This window comes from Haplochromis burtoni, unplaced genomic scaffold (genome assembly GCF_018398535.1).
Source record: "Haplochromis burtoni strain Fernald_Lab_line unplaced genomic scaffold, NCSU_Asbu1 Contig_135, whole genome shotgun sequence".
Classification (NCBI taxonomy): Eukaryota; Metazoa; Chordata; class Actinopteri; order Cichliformes; family Cichlidae; genus Haplochromis; species Haplochromis burtoni.
In genome coordinates, this window is record NW_024582496.1 from 664,788 (window position 1) to 687,395 (window position 22,608).

Below are 22,608 nucleotides of genomic sequence, written 5' to 3' on the forward strand. Positions count from 1 at the left end.
TATATATATATATGTGTATATATATATATTTTTATTTTAACATTTATAGTTTAACAGTTTGATTACAGAGGCAGCAATTCAGCTCTTGACCTGTTGCCTGGTAGGTCAACACGTTTGCACTCTGCCCTCTCAGCATTTTTAAAACACACGTTCAGCTTGACGTCTTCTCCAAAGGATCTAAAGCTACTTATTTCAATATGGCCGTACGTCTGGAGCTCACAAGTCCTCGTGGACCGCCTTGCGGAGAATCCGGAGTCGGGACATGACTTCGTCCCAGTCCAGGTAACAACCCTCGAGGTGCCGGAGCCTCTCCAGCCTGCTGATGTAGCTCTTTCGGCCGTGAAGCAGACGCCAGTTATCAAAGGTTACGATGTCACCTGAAATAGAACCACCACCAGAGATCAGATGTGAAGCTGTGGGGCACGTCATTGATCCTAGATATACTTCAGCACAGACTTTCATTTTCTTATTTGCCCCACCTCGTTCAGAGAGGTCAGAGTTGGCTGCAGAACAGCTTATAATAGCTCACAGGCGTCATTATGCTTCAAATAAAATCTGAAACCTCTGACATCGCAGTCTCGGAAACCGCTGGACGACAGTCCTAACTTCCCAAAGCTGGCACTACCACATCAAACAGCACGAGCCAAAGTCTCATTGTGCTGTGGGCAAAATTCAGCACAAGACAAAAGCAGCTTTAAAGTCAGGTCATCAGGATGGAAGCCTGAGGAATGCTGTCAAAAAACTGCCTCTCTGCTAACACCACTGTGCCTTCGAGCCCCACTCTGAAGTCCTTTAAATAAGTTCATCTCCGCTACCTGATGCTGCAGACTCTTAGCACACTGTTTTTTCAGAGGGTGTTGCATTACACTCTGGTCGTTTGCTTTTCTCTGCAGCAGCGGCACTGACACGTCACGTGTCATCGCGACCCTGACGAGGACAAAGCTGTTGTTGCCCATCGCCGTCACAGTTCGTTTTCTGTTTAACACAAGCATTATCCTGCAGACTGCGCCCACCTCCCTCTCCGCATCCATTTTATTTGCACTCTCTTTCCTCGCACCTCTCACTTATTTTCATTTCGTTCTTCCACTAACACACACGGTTTGGCATACAGGAGCATGGATGGGGGCCTTTTACACACACATTTTCCTATTCTTCTCATTTTTAATGGAAAGAGGTGCACGCTGACCTGGCTCCATCCTATAGGTGACCACGTTCTCCGGTCGGTTCATGATGTCCACGTAGGCCTTCAGTGCTCTGTAGAAGGGTTGGACCTGATGTACGGGCAGGTCCAGCACCGAGTCTCGGGTGGCGTTATTGTAGTTGATCTTCACGACTCGGCCGTCTGCGTCGACGCTGCACCGAGAGGACAAAGCTCAAAGTCAAACTAAAGTGAATCGGGACTTTTAGAGATGAGACAACCAGTCCATTAGATGCTCCACAAGAATGAATTAGAAAGCATTTCATGATTAGGTATTTTAGTCAGGTATTAAGGAAGCATGCAACTCACTACCAATTCACTGAGTCTAACAGTACAACTAAATTGAATTAGTCACTTTAATATCTTAGAAGTAACTCCAGCAACTGATTATGAAATTCACAGCAGGTCATTTTTCTACTCATTCATCTTTGCTCTCTACTCCCACCTTATCATTGTGACAGTAGTTACCGCACATTGACTAATTTGACATAAATCCAGCTTTTTTCAGTTACACTTGAACAGACACATGTGACTGAACATCTAATTAGCATACAATTAATACGAAGCTACGCTCTTATGATCTGCACAGTTCATGTGTGAACATAATCACTGTGAACAGCAGATGGCAGTGTCCCATTTCAAATGACAAAAATACACACCTAAGTGTATATAAGTGTACAGAAATGTCACTGTGTAGTTTCTCTAAAAGTCTGAATCTCTGCTTTATATAAAATGAGTAAATGTGTGTGTGTGCCGGGGAAAAAACCTCAAAGAAAACAAACTGATGATCTGCCTGATCATCTCCACTTACTCAATGATGCAGTTCTTGGACTGCAGCATGAAGTCGCAGTAATCTGTCCCGGTGTCGGTGAAGTCCACGCGCAGCGAGGTGAGCGTCTGGAAGGCCTCTGGGTCTTCTCTCTGCAGCTGCTCAGCCATGTGGAAGCCGTCCACCACTTCGCTCTCCCCTCCTTCCTTAGCCTGGTTGATGCAATGTAGAAACTGCACCTACGCCAGCCCGACACAGACACACACACATGCTCCACAAATGCTCGTTTTACAACTCTGACAACGTAAAAGCCGAACGCAGCCATAACTCAGGAGCGATACCATATCTGTCTGCTGTTATTTCATCTTCCAAACAGAGCGTACAAGTAAGATTTTACTCACTCCAGGTGCAAAGTGTAACGCCGGGTAGTCTGTATGCAGACTGAGCTTTCCTGAAGTGTAGGCTACATTGTTTGCCATGGGTTTGTCCTGGACCTGCCATGTGTGCCTGAGGACAAAGATAACATTCATTAATATACTCCACTTTAATTATTTAACTTTAGCTTTAGAAGATCAGCGGCGACAATTAGGCCGCGTGGAGGAAAAAGGACGAGATGAGATGAAGTTCGGAGGGTTCCCTGAGGGGGGAAAGCAGGCAGCTTCACAGGAATGCTCAGCCTGTAGCCTCTTAAGCAGGCACTTCATTGAGATGCAGCAAGAGTCGAGCACTAATGAGGTAAAGTTATCTTCCATGTTCTGTTTGCATGTCTCGTTCGGATGATGCGGGGGTCGTAAAACTGTCTCGTTTCTGTGATGGCAGGCCTTCAGCTTTAGTCTGCAGACTCTTTTACTTCCAGTGGCATGAGCTCATCCGCTGGCAGAGGCAAAGCTTTACGCTCCAAACCTCTGTTCTGACTGAGTGCACCAGGTAATTCCTCTGGCTTAAAAAAAAAAAAAAGGCTGGAATGCTTTTAGGTTGTTTTCCCCGTCTCTGTCCTCAAGTAATCAGCACAGCAATAAGTCAAAATGATGAACTCTGGTGTGGTGAAAGGGGCCCCGACGGCCGTTCGCTAAGCTCCTCCATGAAACCGAAATGAATCAAAGCTATGGATTATTCACTATTGGACATATTTCGTTTTTTTGCCTGTCCCATTTGGTTCTTTAGCCGTCAGAATTGTTGTCTGAAGACCAACAAGGATACCCAATGGATTTACTTTGCCAAATGGATCATCGTGGCATTGCCGTATTGGTCCATTTGATCGACCTTTGTTTTTATTATTTATTTTATTTTCATTTTCAGTTGCTACAGACGGGACAGACATGAGTGAGGGATAGGAAAGGGAGAAAGAAAGAGGAAGGAAAAGAAAAACAGAAGGGGAGAGGGACAGTGAGAAAGGGAAAAACAATCTCCTGGATCACCTGTTGAGAGAGAAAGAATAGAAAACAAGCAAAAAAAACCAAAGCAACATACTAAACACAACACCATCGCATTAATCTAGCTAAGTGTAAACACCAGTAAATACTAAATATTCAATGTTGTTGTGCAGCACGCAGGACAGACAGCGCACAATGTGCTTTGAAGTAGCAGCCAAGAAAGGTGTAATTTAAGTCTACGAACAGTGAACACACCCGTGTGCACACCTGTGTGGATCAGCGCGCTTGTATTCAAATGGTTTCCACATGTAATGGTCTGCAAGAGGATGTAGAGAGCCATAGCCCCGTCCCCCAGGGCATGAAGCAGGCATGGAGGAGATCCAGGCCCCAGACATATTTCGTTAATGTACCAAAGTCAGAATCTGAGCCCTTCTTTCAGCACAATATCGAGCTCTTTCTGATTCACTGGAAAAAGACATGCATTTTTTTAAGGGTCTTTTGTATTTAAATTCTTACTAATAACACTCCTGGGCTCTGCTCCAGCTAATATATGATCGGTGGAAAATTCAACAGCTCGGGATTTAGAGGGGAGTCAGATTATTAAACAATGGCTTGGCTGAGGATCACTGGAGCAAAAATGGAGGAAGATCACAGAGTCTTACCCGTAAAATGTCAGCCTGAGATAGCCAATCCTCTCAGCCAGTCTGGCCACTTGGCCCTGCTCTGCAGGAGCCCCCTTCAGGTAGACCATGCCAACACGACGCAGGGCCAGGAGCCAAGCCAGCGCGGCCTTATCGTCACGGAGGACTTCGTCAAAGTCTGCTGAGGGAATGCGCAGTGTCGAGTCCCAATAATAACGCCCTGAAACGAGGAAGCGGACACGGCAGAAAGTTCACTTCTTATGTACGTGTTTATTTCTAGTTTCTGTCTGTCAAGAATTAAAGCTGGTTGTGCGACACAGGAACACAAAGCATTCTAAAGCAACAGCCTCTGTGCCATAACGGCTCCGTTACACAAACAAATGCTGTACAGCGAGGGCAGGAGTGCTCTGCAGCAAAGCATTTTATCAGATGTTACACTCTTGTTTTGTCCTTCTTTGTCAGCGTGCTGGTATAAACCCGAGTTGGCTTCTAGCTGACTGAGAGACTGCAGGTTGCACAGACAGTTTTATATAACCTGTAGATATTTGGAGATCTTTGCACTCTCTGAAGGAGGTCAAGCCAATAAACTGGGTGGCAAGGGCCCACACCACAAAACGTTCCGAGCTGCGTGCCCCCCAAGGTGGATCCTCAGGTGGTTGAACCAGTCCCTGCAAGTCATCTCACTACTTTCCTCCGAGCTCTTCTCCTCCGCCGCCGCCCTCCTCCAATAAAAGGCGTAAAAATTCAAAGAATTAATCTGAGCCTGTTGACTTCAGCTGCAATCAGATATAGGGCACGTCTGCTCTCTCAGACTTTCCATCCAGCACACATTTGACCTTTCAAACCTCCCCCTCCCCTCCCCCCCCCCCATCCTCTTCTCATCCTGGTATGCTGCAGGTGAACGAAATCAAGTCAACATGGAAATATGACCCCAAACACTTTTTATTATCAAATGAAACACAATGAGTAGTTGGATTTCCTTTGTTTAAAAAACAACAACAATATTAAGTAGCAGCTAACAGTATGATTGATGTGATGTTTGTTTTATTGCAAAAAAGGAAACAATTCATTTAAAGTCCATTACTGCCCCCTGCTTATTAGTTCCAATTAAATCTAGAAACGCTGCAGATCTCCACTGCATGCCATCGTGTGTGCGCTTGAAGAAGAATAGCTTGCTGAGAAAAATCAGCACGTCTCCATCAGACAGACAGAAGTGGGGAGAAAACCCCCCCAAAATCCTCCCACTGCTCTCCACCCAACTGGCTCGACTTCTTTTTCCGTGCAGCCTCCCTCCAGTGACTTCCAACGAAACAGCTGCTAAGTGCATTTGTGGGGGGAGGAGGAAGAGGAAGGTTTAAACTGAGGAGATTTTGTACCTGTCTGATGTTTGTGGCTCCTTTTCGTGTCTTTTTTTCCTTTGTCCACCGACTTCCAAACAACTTTCCAAATGGCTGCATCATAAGCAGATTACAAGGCTAAGGCTCGCAGGAGATGGACACACAGGGCGAGCGCGCTGAACCTAATGCATAATTTATCATCATCTAAAGTGTTTCAAACCGCAAAACAAAATGCGACTGTTTGCTCTGAAGGCCACAAAGATTTAGAGGTATGACAAAAAGACTTTAACTGGTGATGCGGAGTATCAGAGCCGCTGAGGCAGAGATGCAGCATCAGTCAGAAACACAGCGATCGTGACTTGCAGACCTCCCTCCAGGCTGTTGTCACAAACAATCAGTTTCTGGCTGCACAATTCAAAGGGTCAGGAACCTGCTGCTTGTTAAAACTTGTCAAGAGGGCGGTGGGCAACAGAGATGGGGAACGAGAAACTGGGGCAAAGGTCAAGTCCCAGTGTTACAATTACTCTTGTGAAACTGGAACTGTCTTGTACAGGCATTGCGGCGTTTCAGCTCTGCAGTTTAGGGTGTCACTCGTGACAAAGGGGCTACAGCGTTAGCTGCAGTGTGCGTATACATCAGCTGAGCAGTCCTGGCTCTAGTTCAGCTCCGATCTCATTGTGGAAACGCATCACGTTCGCCGCTATCAGGGGAATTCACAGCGTGGCTGCTGGGTTGAACAAAAGACGAGAACTTTGCAGAGTATCTGCTTTCTAATCAAGTAATCAGCACCTAACATTAGCTTGTTTTTAACCGGCAAGGCTAATCACAAATCTTGCATGGGAGGAATCATAAAGGAGGATCTTCCCCCGTCACACTGATCACACATTATGAAACAAAATAAGTTTTTTTTTCACCCGAACAGCTTTTGCTAACCTGTTTCTCTGCAGCTGCTGTTACACTCACAGTGCAGTTCTATTCAAAAGATATTCTTTGATTTAAAGCTGCTTCTCTGCATCAACAATGGATTAAAAGCAGCATGTGAATATGAACGATGTCAGACAATTTTCAGTCGTCAGCTTGCCTCAGCTTATTGGAGCCTCTCCTTTTCACTGCTCTTGTAGCTTGTTTTCCCAAGCAGCTGGAAGTGGGTTTTTGGCAATAAAACACCAAGTTTTTTTCTACCTGCTCTGCACTTAACAGTTAAAAAACACAGCTGCCAAGATGCTGGTGAACACTGAGGAGTGCTGGTAGCTAAAGAGACAGATTTGTAGGAGGTGGGTGTGACCAAAATCAAATCTTAGTGAAGTCAATGCTGTAGTTCTATTAATGAAGTGAACACAAGCTCAGTGTCCTGCAGCAGTAAACCTGGGCAGATCAAGTCCAGTACACAATATTCTTTTTTTGAGTATTCTTTTGGAAAAGCATCCACACAGGCAATAAGAACCATCACTCTCTTTTGCATAGTTTCCAGCTGTGGTTACCGGTGGTCCGGTGTCAGAATTAGCATGTGTGTGTTTTTTAAATATCAGTATGCAAAAGAAAAAAATAATAAAACAGAGCAGAGCAGTGTCAAACTGAGGCAGCCTCGAGTCTGCACTGTGTTCATTTGTGTAAAATCACTGTGGGTTTCACATACAGGACTGTGCTGCCATGTGCTTGAAGGGACACCCTCCGACAGCCTGACAAGATATGTGCATAATCCCCTCCACTGTGCCCCCACCCCCCCAGTCCTGGTCTGCTACAGTGGCTTTTCCAGATGAGGAAACCTGAAGCCGTAGTTCCCGTGGTTGTCAGGCAGCTCATGGCAGTTTGGCTCTGCTCTCGCTGGGCTGTGTGATTTAAGCTCGCAGGCCCAGGGTCGCTCTCCTCTGCAACTGGGAGCGCCTTCAAAGCTCTACTTGAATCACTGCAGTTATCCAGAGCTTTTGTTTTGACTTGGTTAAGTTTTATCACAGAGCTCAGATCAGCTCACTTCAATGGTCCGTCTGTGGAATGCACAGTGGAGGGTGCACGGCCAGATGGGCATACACAATCTATTGTTTTTAAGGAAGAGCAGTCTTTAGGAAATTCAATTCAAACTGCTGTTTATACTGAAAGCAGATTTTAGAAGTTTTACTGAATATATGCAATCTCCTTTGTTTTTGTTTTTTTTTAAAGTGGAAAAATGACCCCTCTATCTGTACCTTTTATTTGATTTTAGTGATGCATCAATATAAACTATGGTGGGATCCTTTGTACTCTTATTGGTTAAAGATCTACAGTCAGTCAAATCAGTTTTGTTTTAGTTTTTTTGTCCCAATAGATTTTGCTTTGTCTCTCTACGAAGGACTAAAAGAAGCTTTTCATGTAAAGAAGAAAGAGCAGAAACGGTCACTACTGGCTTTTATCAATGTTTTAAACTATTTAATGTTCCAATATAATCCTTTTCTAAGAAGACACCTGGAAAGAAATGTGCAGTCATATTCTACTCAACAATTACCAAGCACATCTGCATTTTCCTAACATCTGTACCGGAGTGTGCGTTTATCAATGGCACTGCAAGACCATCACGCCACCTTTCCACTAGTGCAACAAACACACCTTTATTAATGAAACAGACGCGGATTACGGAGCAGCCAACTTGTGCATTACCACTTTGGAAGACACAGTGTGAGCAGTGTTTTCTCACCGAGGAGCAGCAGTCCCCTCCGCACGCTAATCCAAACTTTCTCCATCTGCAAATTTAGTTTCCCGAAACTCAACTGAACACTGTGCTAGTTTGTCAAAATCATGTCTTTTTTTGGAAACTTATACGCAACTCTTTCAGCATTATTTCAAGTGCCAAGCGGGACGTCCGCCTTGCCAAAGAAATGAAAAATCCAATCATTATAGTCATTAAGCTTCCCGTGGAGTCTGATGCAAAGGTGTTGAAATTTCAAATGAGATGACAAAGAAAAGGGATTTAACCCAAATATAACTGATCCGTGAGGAATTATAGGAATACACCGTGAGAAATAAACTGTGTTGCGGGTGAAAAATGGTGAAATCTGTTGAAAGGGGGCCAATTTTGAGGTCGCTTGAAAGAGACACCTGATATATGAAAGGCTTGGTGAACCAATCGTATTTCTGACAAGTCTGAAGTGCTAAACTCCTCAAGACTCCATTATTGCAGAGTACACAGTAAATAAATAAAAGCCATTTATGGCAAATTAAAAACACCCAAAGTTAAAGTATACACCAGTTTCTCATGTGAGGTTGGTAATACAGCCTGTGAGAGCGCATGTGTTTGGAAAGTTGGTTGTGCTGAAACTGTAAACGGCGCGTGAAGTGATGATCCAGTTTGGAAGAACGTACGCGTTTTTCCGCTGTTGGACTTCCACGGCTGTTTCCAGGGAAGCCGCTCGGTCGACTGATGATTGGTGACACAGAAGGCTAAACTCAGACCAGATGGCAAAGGGGAAAAACATCATTGAAACTGGGAACTGACAAATCAGCTGCTATGAAATCCATCAGCAGACTTAATGAAGAAAAATCCACCAGTCAGTCAGTACGTTTACGATATATGTCCAATTCAAATGGAATGCTAATTGATTTATAATGCAAGTATTAAAAGCAGGAAATTAGGGCAAAAAAGACATTTTTAATGCTACGGAGAGCAAAGAAAACTGACACATTTTCTCTTTAGAAGGGAAAAAGATAACTGAAAAAGGCAACCAGGTTGATCGAAAAAACAAAACAAAACAAAACATGTATCTGTGTACAGGACATGGGTGCCAACACATGTGTGCAAACTGATAAAAATGTCTAAATATATGCAATGTATCTCCCAGAAAGAGAAACTGAACCTGAACTTCTGGACTTTATGGCTGCACTGATGCAAAAATGATCATTTCCCTGATACCTTTGGACAGTTTCATTTTAGCCTGGAATTCTCTAGTTAGTGGAATCGGTACAAAATCGAGCAGCAACGGATTTCAATTTGACAAGACGACATTACAGGTTTTCAAGTCTGTTAGGGAGTATCTCTGTGGATGTTTTTAAAATGTATTAGCAAGTACTATGAAAGAGTCAGTCTGGTGCAGTACGTACTGTAGGGAAATATTTCCCCCTTTTTCTGTTTAGGTCAGCTTTTGTCAGACTTTTGACAGCAGAAATACTTTTTTGGCTGTGATAAGTTACTAGGACGTTTTTTTGGCAGGCCAGAGAAAGGACAGCTGTAAAAGCGAAAAGAAACCTTTTTCAAAATTAAAAAAAAAAAGTCCAGTATACTACTTCATGTATTGCTTCAGATTTTAAACACACTTTGTGTTTCATTTTTATCTAAACTGATCAACAGCAGGAGTATTGAGTGATGCATGTGTTGAAGGAGCTATGACTATGGAAAGAAAACGCCGTGCAACTGAAGAAAAATTGCAAAATGATTGTAAAATAAACCCTGCTCTTTTATGAAATACGATTAACAATAAACCAGGGGACCAACGATTACTGTAAACACAGGCATAAATCTTTTGTTGTGACTTTGCCATCTATCAGTGAAGCACTGTTTTGATATTCAAAATCACTCTGAATGTGAATGGATGTGCTTCAAAGAAGAAAGTGCGCTTTTACTAATAAAACCTGATCCTGATATTCTGCGAAATCGCATTTAAAGACTCAACTTGTTACAAGAGTAATGACATGCCATTATGCCCCAGTTGAGGATGAACAGTTGGCTAAATTAGAGAATACTCATAACTGCAATTTAGAAAAAGAAGAGACTACATATGTGAAGTGGTGGATAAGTGTGAGGAAAAAAGCTCAAAGCCACGTATTCAGGCTTATTTTTACTTTTTTAAAAACCCCACTTAACCTGTTTAATTTCTGCCTTTTAAATACCAGTGACATAAAATTAGTCATGAAATCAACCCCGGCTAAATAAACATGACAAGCTCCAAGTGGGAGGCCCGAGATGATTACATGGCTCAAATACTGAAAGCATCTGGCAGGCTTTAAGTAAATCACTGACAGATTTATTATGAAAGGAAGACTCATTGCAGATAAGGATGTGAGTGACATATGCTTTTAGTGTTCCCGAGAGCACTGCGACATCGTCACTCTCCTTTAAACGATGTAAAGGGTTCAAAGTGCCAGCAAGATAATGGCATGAGTGTATTCCAAAGGTCCCGAACATATCTACAAAGGAGATGTAAATACTCGATCCACACAGAATAGCTAAGTCTATTAAATGCGTCATTCCGTGCCGACTGTGCGTTGAGCTCAGTGTCTGCGCATGCCAACACATCTGCTGTAATATTTTCTAATATGTATGAGCAGGAATGATTTCACAGCTATGTTTATTTACAGCAGCATTTCTAACGCAACAGACTTGAACTAACAACACTTATTTAAACTTGTAATGCTGCAATAAAGCATAAAATCTCAAATCCAGTTGGTACTTCCTGTCCAGGCTTTGCTCAAGGAATAATCCTGATCGGGAAAGCAGTGGATCGAACAACAAGAAAGCACTGACGTTCATAGATCCACGTCACACATCAAAGCTTTTTTAACTCGCGGTGGACTCTTGGTCATTATATCAGATCTCAATTTTAGATAAGTTCTTTCTAACTATCAAATAATCAAACAATTTCTGCACAAATGCAGTAAAACATGAAAGCATATAAGGCAGTAAGAACCACAACAGTTTAAAATAAAAAGGTACAGTGGAGTTTATAAGAAATCCCCACTCGCAGAAACCGAGCAGCGTGAGTTTAAATCTGTCGTCGCACGTTATCTGCAGGCTCAGGGATTCGTTTGTTCTGAAAGGAAGGAAATACAACGGTGAGCTTGTATTTGCTAAGAACATGCTTCTTGACCCTCAGTCTGAATTCATTTTCCATATGGTACAGACAGACAGGGGTCTGCGTGAGACTCTGTTACACTGACGTCAGCTTTTTTTTTTTTCTCTTAAACACAGCCCACTTCCTTACAGCGTTTCACATTAGCTTAGATTTTTACTGAGTGTATTTATCAGGATAATAAATTTGAAATTCTGACATATTACAGACCTATCTAATATATTTAAGTTTATACATTTTTGGAAACTGACACAATCTTTGTTATTTTATTTTTTCCAGGTAAAGTTATGAAGAATACGGGCTTAACGTGCAGACTCACCTGGACTTCCACAACAAAAACAGCACTGGTAAGATGATCACAGAATCATTTCCATCGTAAAGATAAAATTTTACCGAAGTCAGCCAAGGAATTCTGTTTAAAACCAAAAGTCAGCCCAGCTCTGGAACAGCATTCTTTGGACAGATCAGTCTGTACCAGAACAAGGAGAAGGGAAAAGTACGGAGGAGGCTTGGAAAGGCTCACGATCCGATGCATACAACATTCCCTGTGAAATATGGCGGATGCAGTGCGACACATGGTTAAGCACTTTGTCCCTGCTGTAGACAAAACAAAAGGCAAAAAAGGCATTCTTCAGTGATACTCATCTGTATCACTGAATAACTGTTCTTGATTGATGTCTAATAGCATTTCACCAATAGCTTTCTGGTGAGCTACACACTTGTGATTTGAAAAGCACAAATAGTAAAAGAAAGCAAGAAAAAAGCCCTACTTTAGACAAAAAGTGAAGTTTTAAAACATGATGAATAAAAACCCCAAAGCTCAAATTATCACATTGACCTCACTGCGTCTCAAGTGTGCTACACTTTCGCTTTCACAAGCCCACTTGGGCCTGTAAAATCGAGGAGCGCTGCATGAAAAAGCACACAGAAATTCAAACGGTGGGCTTCACTTTAGCCACAAACAAGTAAGTGAGTGAGAATACGAGAAAAAACCTCAGAGGTGAACGCTGTGCATCATCCATCTTTTGAGAATGTAGACCTTTCCGGTATTTTTCAGTTCGAGGAATTTCATGCTGGCGCTCAGGAGGAAATAATTAAACCCAGTGAGTGCGTGTGTGTGTGTGTGTACGTCATCTTTTATTGTGTTTTGATGCATGATCTTAGCAGCGCCTTCCAGGAGCGCTCCTGGCTCTGAGCTGAGCGCTTCTGAAAAAAAAAAAACCAAACCCTAAACAACAAAATGACTGTCTGTAAATTGCTATGAGGGCGATCTACTTACACCTCCACATGAATAGAGGAGTTCTGCAACACAAGACACACACGTACAGACCCTTAATCAGTCTGGAACAGAGCAGGAGCCGCTCAGCCCTGTGGGTCCTTCAGGACCACGTGTGTGTACACAAACCAACTACAGTCCATCCCCCGCTCCACTGAAGTGCTGCTACCTTGTTCCACAGCTGAACTTTCTCCTCTGCTTGTCTGGCAGACTGTAAAGCGTCCTGGGCCATTGTAAATGTACTGTAAAATGAGTTTTCTTCTAGTCTTTAAAAAAAAAGTATTGTAATGTTACAAAGCGAAAAAAAACCCCAATGTTTGCAAAGACGAGTTTAAATCGGGGGCATCTTTTTGTTCCCTGGGAAAAGCTCGGAATTTACACAAATTTTCATTTTAGCAGCTACACAGTCAAGCGGCGCTCACAGTGACTGTATTCACGTCGCATGCCAAGTGCTATTACATTTTCTACTACACATTCATTCATATATTTCCCTGCAGATAAACCCGTCTAGTTCAGACACACTATTGTCAGATACAACTGATTGGAAAACACTTTAAACTAAAAAGCGACGATGGAACAAAAACAACAACTACATGAAGTATGAAATACCAGTCTGCAATTGTTCTAACTCTACAGTAATCCCAGCAAGAAATTTATTTCAACTGAGCAACCTTGACAGTCTCATTAACAGACTACAGGGATACGCACAAACAGCTTCCGAATATAATTGTGACACAGTGGAATAGGCCTACAGAAATTACTCAGTTTATGTCCAACAGCGCCAAAGCAGAAAATGTTTCATTTACACCGTCCACACAGGAGGATACATAATTACCCACTTCCAACGTGCCTGCGTTGAAAGACGAAAATTAAATCATCTTGTATTTTGCAGTAAATTACTGTGAATGCATTACTCAGAGTTTGATACGAACTCATCGCTGACTGAACTTTTCTGTGTTGGACAAAACAAAGAAAAAAAGAAGTCAAATTAATCACCGTGTGCTGAAATAAAACCGGCTGCACTTAACTTCTATTCTTCCCGTTCGGACTGTGAGTTGCATCTAATGTGAAATATGAGGTTCTGTGGTCACAGTATGGAAAATGTGATCCGTGACGAGCTTCATTGGACTTGCTGCTTTACCGTTTACGTGCAAGCTGGTAACACCTGCTGCTCGGCAAGCTGATAAATTGCCGTTTTCAGATACCGCTTTGAAAATGCAGTTATTCATGACAGTGTTTGTTCATCCTGTTAATTTTGAGACAGCTGCGGCGTGATTTATGGCCTCCTTTAAAGATAATCTATTTTACCATTACATCAACAATAATTAGAAAGTAATCACTGGTTTAAGACTACAGCAGCCCCAATAACGGCGGCCCTTTTTGTCACCAATTTAATGGATTCATTTTGTGGCCTTCTCAGTTAAACTCCACATAAGTAAATACAATACAGTAGAAGATCAAAAATAAGAGTAAATTCTACTTTACAAGAACATCACAAACTAAAGCAGAGATATTAAATGAAACTCCCCAAATGTACATAAAACATTCTCTTGGTGGAAAGATTTTTGGCACACACTGTTGCAATCTGATAATACCTTCGACCTTCTTTCAGGTGACAAAGCTTAGCCCATGATGAAACGCATGCAATTCAAAAGATCACAGCACAGCTCGGCACAGGAAATCCTGGATAGAGGGCGAGGCCGCTGCTCCTATCAAGTACATGACATCCTAAAAGTACAGACTTTAAATTGAGTGAAAATTATGAAAGCTGGACTCACTATTGAGGAAAAGCTCTTCCTGCGTTGCCTGTCGGGCAGCAGGAGAGAAGCAGCGTTTCTTCAGCCACTCTGCATCAAAGACACTGATGTGCTGGTCGGGCCATACGATGGAGACCTGTGGAGAGATGAAAGCTTATTGAACTGGTTTGTCAAAGTGTTTTGAGGCTCTTTTTCTTTTTAAGTGCTCACCTAATATTTTGTAGTGATTGCTAATCACCTGAAGTAAAGTTTGTGTCAAATGAACAATCCATGACTTGTTTATTTAGAGGGTATTGTCTTTTAGTAACACATGACTAGGATAGAAAAAAAGATGGGTTTGAACACTGATCTTTGAAGGCGTTCTTTTTTTTTTTTTTGCTTCATAAGGTTAAAAAACTCCCCCAAAACTTACTCCCTTCTTTCCAAATACCTGTGGAGGCTTTTAGCCAATCCAACCACGTCCTCAAACCTTTTGGTATTTTTAAAGACACGTGTTTGCTATAATGCATAATGGCTATCCAGTATATCTTGGCACAGGAAACAGGATGCACACGGTAGCTTGGCAGTGCTGTCACGTCAAAGGAATCTGTTTATAGCCGTGTCCTACTTCAGGGCCTGGATCCTCTGAAGGACACAGTTCACTGGGGAGATTTCTTTGGAGGACTTAAAGGTCAGGCTGAATGCGCCAAAATTAGACTGTCTGACCTCATCGACCTCCTCAGTTCATCACCAGGCAGTTTTCTCAGTAACAATAAGCAAAGTGTAAATGTCATTCCCGAACTGGAACAAGTTTCATGACAACCAAGTATAATGAGATGCATTTAAAATTTTAAACACGACAACGACACAAACGCACCCAAACAAACTGCTTAAAGCAGAGCAACGAGAATAGAGTTGTGGAGATGTCATGTTTGAATCTTTGTAAAACATTTGAAATATCAGTTCTTCTGCTGAATTCATGTTTAATTATTTGTTTGGCCTGAAAAAATCAGATAAAAGCAAGTAATCACTATATATTTTCCAGACACCACTTTTTCCCCTAAAGAACAGTCAAAATTAGAATCCCTGCCTAGTGCCTGTACGCCCAGCAAACTAGCCAAGGTGCAGCTTTCATGCACATCTGTGCTGACTCATGATGTATGCAGTAAAGGCTAAAGGAACTTAACATTTTAAGTATCACACCAACCTGAAATCTAATCACATCTCCTTCTGTTTCCGAGTTAATGTTCTGAATAATGGGCAAGAACGTGCAGAACATCATAATATCAGTTAAGTTGACCTTTTATCCTGTTTGATATTTGGTGAAAAGATCTTACGCTATGGCCAAAAAATAAAGAAAGAAAGAAATTGTGAGATAACACCAGTGACCTTTGACCACCAAAATCTAATCAGTTCATCCTTGAGTTTAAGTGAGCTTTTGGATATTATTTTGGATACTGATTAACTTAAAAGAGGACCAACTCATCTGCTGTTGATCTTACAGGTGAAAGTTATAAGGAGCACAAAAGAAGTGGTATTTCAAAATAATGTGCAAGTACAACTACATGACTGGAGAGAAATTACTGTTGAACCAGAGAGTAGCTCTGGAAATCCACTCACAGCCAACTTGGGTCATAATTTAAACTTTCATCCTTTTCTCTAAACATAAAACATCCATCTTGTGTGTCTGTGTGGAACTCTGAAAACCGCAAGCCAAGTTTGGCAGCAGCCCACCTTGTTGTCATTGGTGACCTCCACAACATCTACTCCTGTGTGGATATCGAGATCGGCCAGCAAGAGCATTCGGGCTTGAGCAGATTGCAGGGTACACAGTGGACACTGGCAGTTGTCTCTCAGCCAGGTGAATGGGTACAGACTGTGGCCTCCATCCTCCCACTCCACCTCCATCTGCCTGTCATCATCCAGAGCTCGGACATGCCTCACTAGATGGCGAGAGACAGGAAGGGAGGCTGACTCCAGTGTGTGCCGCCCACGAAGATGTAATGAAATCAGGCAAGGAGGTAGAGGAGCAGCGGTTGGCCCCAGCCTACGACAAGCCCTCAGAGCCTGGCGGGTCAGAGAGGTGCTCCTCTGCAGAGCAGGCAGGGCCGAACGTGCAACAGTGCTCATCCACATTTCTGAAGGGTTTTGCCCCCGGCAGCTTTATCGCCAGATTGGAAAGGGCTAACACTCTGCAGAGAAAAAGTTAGTGACTTTAGACAATATTAAAAAGCAAGATTTTTTTTTTCTCGTTTCCATGCAGCTTTTGGAAATGTGGTTTGTTGCTATGCTACACTCTGCTGACTGTGTTGATAAGACAAAGCTGCAGTTTAGAAACCACACAATTTTTCTTTTGACCGAAATGCTGAACAGTTTGCATGCACAAGACACATTAGCAATCTGAAATTGAATATGATGATGATATTCACATATTAACCTTCAGCGTTTCATCGGTGATGTGCCGATACAATACAGATACCGTTAAGCTATAAAGCCAGTTTATGTAGGGGAGAGCAGCTCGTTATGATTTATGAGATAAACAATCATTAATTTTCAAATTCTTTTAAGATTTCATTGACCAGTAAATAACTGTGATTTGTATTTTCCACAGTAATGAGTTAATACAACAAAACACAGCTTTCAGCTTTTCATGTATTTTAAATTTGGGTTTAGATTGTCTTTAAAGCACTCTGGGTCAGCTTCTGTTGTTTAAACGTGTTATAGGCTATAAACAAAACAGACAACAAGGTTTAGACATTTTTCATTTAAAAAATGATTTAAACAATGACAATTCAGAGGGTTACATACTGAACTTGGATGGAAACAAAGTATCAATCCTATTGTGTTAGTATCAATCTGTTACCAATACCAGCTTTGGTATCGATACAATCGATATTTGGCCTGATCCGCCCACCTCTAATGTCTGACCACCAACCACAAAAAACCGACTGGAGACAGCAAACTCACAGTTAGGAACTTATAAGTGTGAAATGTTCGGAATGCGCTTTAAAAAATAAAAGACAGCTGGGTAATTTTGCCACCCAACTAACTAATGAATCATTCCACTTTCACAGATTCAAACAATAGCTGTAAAACATTTCGGGGGTGTAACTGTCTGTGCTGAACAGGGTTAGTTTTAGCCCTTTGATTCGTACCCCCCTCATTTGACAGCTGTGGGTGCTTGTTTTGTTACAGTTTATTTATATATAACTCAGTGCGAGATTAGCTTCTATTTCTTTAATACTGCTGACTTCAAGCTTCCCGATTCTACTGTTGTTGAACAGGGCTGTGGCACTGACAGCTGGTTTTGACAAGCATACAACATACATTGACTGAATCAGAAATGAGTTGGTGAACAGCTACTGACAGAGTGACTTATCCTCGGTCTAACTCCGTAAGGTCTAAAATGACAGCATTTAGCCGGTAGCCGCTGGGTTTGAAGAACGAGCTAACCCTCGACTGTTAGCAGGCTAGTTTCTGTCAACGCACTCGTTCATCCGGTACAACGACATCCTGAATTCAGCTTCAAAGCTAATAGCGAGACTAAACAGTGGAGCCGCTTACCCAGCAGGACTCCTGTGTCAAGTTTGTGTATTAAAGTGGCAGGAAGAAGAAAAAAAAGTCCGCCTTTTCGCCATCAACAGAATTTACCTGGATCAATTAGATGACGGTCGGTGTGTTGTTCCCACGAGCACTGCGGACGTCACAACACAACCGCCGGGTGTCAGCGTGCCAGAGAAAGTAGGTGAAAGGTTGATCGGCGGCAGTATTGAACAGGAAGACACAATCACTACACGCGCGTAAACTTTGCTCTACTTTCTTATCCCAGCCATAATACAGCCACGATACAATCTGATAAGGACAGGGTGGATGTGTTTTTAGAAACAGTAGTGGGAAAGTACAGCAGACACACGCTACACAGCTACCAGTTAATCTAACACCGTTATTTTAATTCTAATAGTAGGTGGGTCACAGTTTCAGTGTGATAAGCGCCTTTGGGTGGTTAGGGGCAAACATGTGCGCGTTTTGGAGGTCCACTAGGTTATCGTTGCACGTTATCCGCAGGTGTAATTACGAAAATGAATTACAGTCCCATTTGTTTGGTGTACCGCATTCAATCCAGTTAGCTAACATACAAAGAGCCATAATAAAAGTTATTAATTATATCTGTGTTTACCCTGCAGTCAAATATTAAAAGATAAAGACCCTATAATAACACAGAAAAAACTCCAACAGTCAGGCAACTCCGTATGAACGAACACTATGGCAGCAGTGGGAAGGAAAAACTCCCTTTTAATAGGAAGAAACCTCCACAGAACCAGGCTCAGGGAGGGGAAGACATCTGGTATGACCGACTGAGGGTGAGGGAAGAAAGACAGGACAAAAGACATGCCGTGGAAGAGATGCCTGGGTATAATAACAACTGATGATTAAATGTAGAATGGTGTATAAACACACAGTCAATGAAAAAGGTGAGTAAAGAAGAAACACTCAGTGCACTTCAAGCTCTGCCTCCCATTCTGCTATTACGTATCCTAGGTACCCACAAGTAAACCAGAACTCTGGAAGCGAAGTGCTCTATTGAGGTGATATGATACTATGATATCTTTAAGATAAAATGGGGCCTTGTATGTGATAAGAGTTCAAATTTGATTCTGGATTTAATAGGAAGCCAATATGTGCGAAATATGCCCTCTCTGCCTAAAGCTCATTGGTTTGAGACAAATGCTGGGAACAGCGTTGTTTATTTAACTTGGGAACGAAACTTAAAGGAGCACTTGAAGAAAAATGGCCAGTGCCACAATCCCCCATTTTAAAGTAAATGAGGCAGATCTGCACCAGACCTTTCACTTTCAGCTTTTCATGTATTTTAAAACGGTTTTTTTTTGGAGACCTGGAATGAGAATGTGCCTGTCTTTAAAGCACTGTGGGTCAGCCTCTGCTATTTAAATGTGGTATTGGTTATAATTGAAATAGACGTGACAGTCAACACAATAAGGTTCAGACATTTTTCATGGTGCCTCACTGAGGTATATTTTTTCATTTCCCAAAAAAATTAAATAAAATAAATAACACAATTCAGTGGGCTTCATACAGAACCTTAACGGTTATAAACAAAGTGTTGATTATATTGTGCTACTATTAGGCAGATACCAGGCCTGCACTTTACAGTATGAAGGACCCTAAAAATGACTGCTGTAAATCAAATTCTGCTGAAAAATTACAACACATTTCCTTTCATAAATCTCATCTGCTTCTACTGCTTGTCAACAAATTTCAGTCTGAACCATGTTAGCTTGATGGTAGCACATAAGAAAAAAGTCCTGTAATCCCCAAAGTCTCCCGAGGAGTAAAAAAATGAGTACAAAAGTTGATGGGAACCCATCCAATATCTGTTATGTATTTATACTTCAGTCTAGAGAAAAGTGAATGGATGACAGCCAATCCCCAGAGCCTATAAATGTTCATAGAAATTACATAAATTCTAAGTTTATATGTCTCTGTGCTTTTGAGGATGCCAGTGGAGGCACTAGATCAAATATTTATCATTCTGATATCAATAAATCTTTTACATTTATCTGGAATGAAGGTCCGAATATAAACTGTTTCTTTCAGCTTTGAAAGTGTGTCCACTTGCTACTTTTTTCTTTTAGACCAATGGTTGGGAAGTAATCAAAAAAACAAACAAACAAAAACGCATATTGAAAACTGTAAAACTGATAAAGACATGAGTGGATAACGCACAGAACTTTTGTGTCCATTCACACCTTTTTCACACCTTTTTCAGTTTTGATGCCTTCTTTGTAGGTTTCAGACGAGGATGACCAGCACACAGCAGAGGAGGAGTGTAAGTTTTAATCAAAGTGGCACCTGCTAATGCCAGAGTTTTATTTTGAAAAGCATCATTTTGAAATGATTAACCCAGGAAGAGACACATTGTCAGACACATGGTCACCTAGTTTACAGTTTAATAGATGTGCGTTTCAAAGGGTAAGAGATAATTTCTACTCAGTCACCCAAAGGCACTGGACTTTGTGCAACTGGTTCAAGTATACTCTCTGTGTTACATATGCCGTTAAATCTGTCTCACAATGTTTCTGAAATGATTGAACCAAATGGACAAAGTGCCCAGCCACAGCTGAACACTGTTCATTATGTAACACTGCAATTCATATAAAACCAAAGGTGAAATGATGACTTACCAGTAAGAATGGTAGTTAAAGCAGCTCTGCTATCACTCATTAGCCACTTTGTTAGGTACACCTGTTCATTTACTCATTAAAGGAACATGTAGTCAGCCAATTACGTGGCATCAACACTACATGCTAAAGTTCAAACCGAGCATCAGAATGCGAAAGAAAGGTGATTTAAATTACTTTGAATGTGATGTGGTTGATAGTGCCAGACTGGCTAGTCTAAATATTTCAGAAACTGCTGATCTGCTGGGATTTTGCTGTGCAACCCTCTCTATGGTTTACAGAGAATGGCCTGGAACAGAAAAAATATCCAGAATGCACCAATTGCCGGTGAAGAAATGCCTTGTTAGTACCAGAGATCAGAGGAGAATGACCAGCCTGCTTTGAGCTAATAGGGAGGGAGCAGTAACTCAAATAACCACTTGTTAAAAACAGAACAGAAGCAGAAGAGCATCTTTAATACAAAACCCTGAAGCAAATGGGTTACAGCACCAGAAGACCACACTGCGTGCCACTCCTTTAGACGACTGGAAAAGCATTACTTGGTCTGATGAGGCTTGATTTCTGTTGTGATTTGGATGAGGGGTCAGGATTTGCTGTAAAACACCATGAAAGCCTGGATCTATTCTAACTTGTATTATGGTTCAGGATGCTGCTGCTGCTGTAATGGCGTAGGGGATATTTCTTGGCACACAGCATTTGCTGACCATGTTCATTCCTTTATGGGCTCGGTGTATCGATCTTCTGATGGCTGCTTCCAGCAGGATAATGCACCATGTCACAAAGCCCAGATCAAACTGGTTTCTTGAATATGACAGTGAGTTCAGTGTGCTCAAATGGCCTCTACAGTCACAAGATCTTGGTCTAATAAAGCACCTTTTGGATGTGGTGCAACAGGACATTTGTATTGTTGATGTAAGCTGTAACTGTGTGAGGGTGTCATTTGAATAAGAACCAGAATCTCAGAGGAATGATTACAGCACATTTGTGAATCTGTTACATGAAGAATTGAAACAGTTCTGAAGGCAAAAGGGGTCCAATCTGGTACTAACAAAGTGTACCTACTAACTTGGCCACTGAGTGTATATAAGTGATTCCTAGCCTTTTTGGTGTGCATACTCACACATGCCTGTCAGATGAGCTTCACTTCCCTGTTTATTGATAAAACTCTTCGTGGTTTAGTGTGTTAATTTGATTGAACTACTACAATAGAGAAGATTCATGGATGTAGTGCAGGAGGACTTGCAGATGGTTGCTGTGACAGAAGAAGATGCTAGCGACAAGGTGAGATGGAGGCAGATGATTCACTGTGGCAACCCCTAAAAGTGCAACTGAAAGAAGAAAATCCTTTCCATACATTTGAGCAGCCTGTGTTTGGCTCATTTGAGTAAACCTGGTATTCATATATAACATTTGGAAACAGAACACTGGTTAGACATAACTTAATGTCCTTATTAATTTTGCATCAACCATGTGGATTCTTAATTCATTGATATTTAAAGTTAACTATTTGGTTAAAATAAATTTGGCTAGAAATGTTTTATTATTTTCCTAACTAACAATTTATCTGATATTCAGCAGCATATTTTCCATCATTTATCCATTAATTTTAGCTATCGATTTGGTACTTTTAGATAGTGATTTAATTCACAACATTCAGCTGAGCTATCTTTTTAGCTACCTAATTTTAAGCTAACAAATACTTCTGGTAGCTTGCTTCCCAGGTTTCATGAATCACTGCAGATATTTACTTTTATAATTGGAATTTAAAAGTTTGGCTTTTTCAATCTATTTTGCATGTACACATTGGGGAAAGCAGGAAAACCTGCTGGAAACCCTGACGTAGCCTGTCAATGGTTGGGGTCAGTGGCTTTAGAGAACAAGGATTCAGTGTCAGTGTCTTTTTTTGCTCTGCATGCTGCTAATAATTATTTTACTTTAGCTAAAAAAAACCAAAGTTTTTACCCTCTTGTGGAAACACAGTGTAAGCTATAGTGTTCCCAGCTTTTATGTTTGCTGCTGGGCCTATACTGTGTCTTCTTTTTAATGTTGGCTTCATCCTAATCGGTCGACTCAAAGTATCTGCAAGAAAAGCTGTACTTTCCAGTGTTACATAATGCGCACAAGCTGGCACTTTTAAATATGGTTTTGAATCAATATTATTGACTCATGATTTCTCAGTTTCTCCAACTCAAAGCCTCACCCTCTTTATTCAACCTTATGTGTGGTCTTAAAGGGCCAAAGGGAAAAAAAGATTTTCAGCTTACT

The 22,608-nt window shown here is 41.6% G+C and overlaps 1 protein-coding gene across 2 annotated transcripts; it reads right to left on the minus strand.

The window, feature by feature from the left end:
- Positions 1–216: 216 nt before the first annotated feature.
- Positions 217–17,983, minus strand: bbox1 (butyrobetaine (gamma), 2-oxoglutarate dioxygenase (gamma-butyrobetaine hydroxylase) 1). 2 transcript variants are annotated; one of them, XM_005930795.3, is made up of 8 exons: positions 17,708–17,983; positions 15,878–16,335; positions 14,186–14,300; positions 4,003–4,201; positions 2,369–2,474; positions 2,010–2,206; positions 1,187–1,353; positions 217–377 (listed from the first exon to the last, which is right to left on the minus strand). In XM_005930795.3, the coding sequence occupies exons 2-8, from the start codon at positions 16,277–16,279 to the stop codon at positions 217–219; spliced, it is 1,347 nt and encodes a 448-aa protein (XP_005930857.1). In that variant the 5' UTR covers positions 16,280–16,335; positions 17,708–17,983. The 2 variants fall into 2 exon arrangements, with proteins under 2 accessions (XP_005930857.1, XP_005930856.1); XM_005930794.3 differs by having other exon boundaries at positions 17,795–17,979.
- Between the last annotated feature and the right edge of the window lie 4,625 nt (positions 17,984–22,608).

What these genes read in the sequence shown, in the direction of transcription:
- bbox1 (XM_005930795.3), bottom strand. Translation starts at nt 16,279, where the DNA reads ATGTGGATGAGCACTGTTGCACGTTCGGCCCTGCCTGCTCTGCAGAGG. An exon ending in CGTTACACTTTGCACCTGGA is followed by an intron (nt 2,207 to 2,368) that starts GTGAGTAAAATC and finishes GGGCTGGCGTAG; the next exon opens with GTGCAGTTTCTACATTGCAT. An exon ending in CACCTATAGGATGGAGCCAG is followed by an intron (nt 378 to 1,186) that starts GTCAGCGTGCAC and finishes GTTCTATTTCAG; the next exon opens with GTGACATCGTAACCTTTGAT.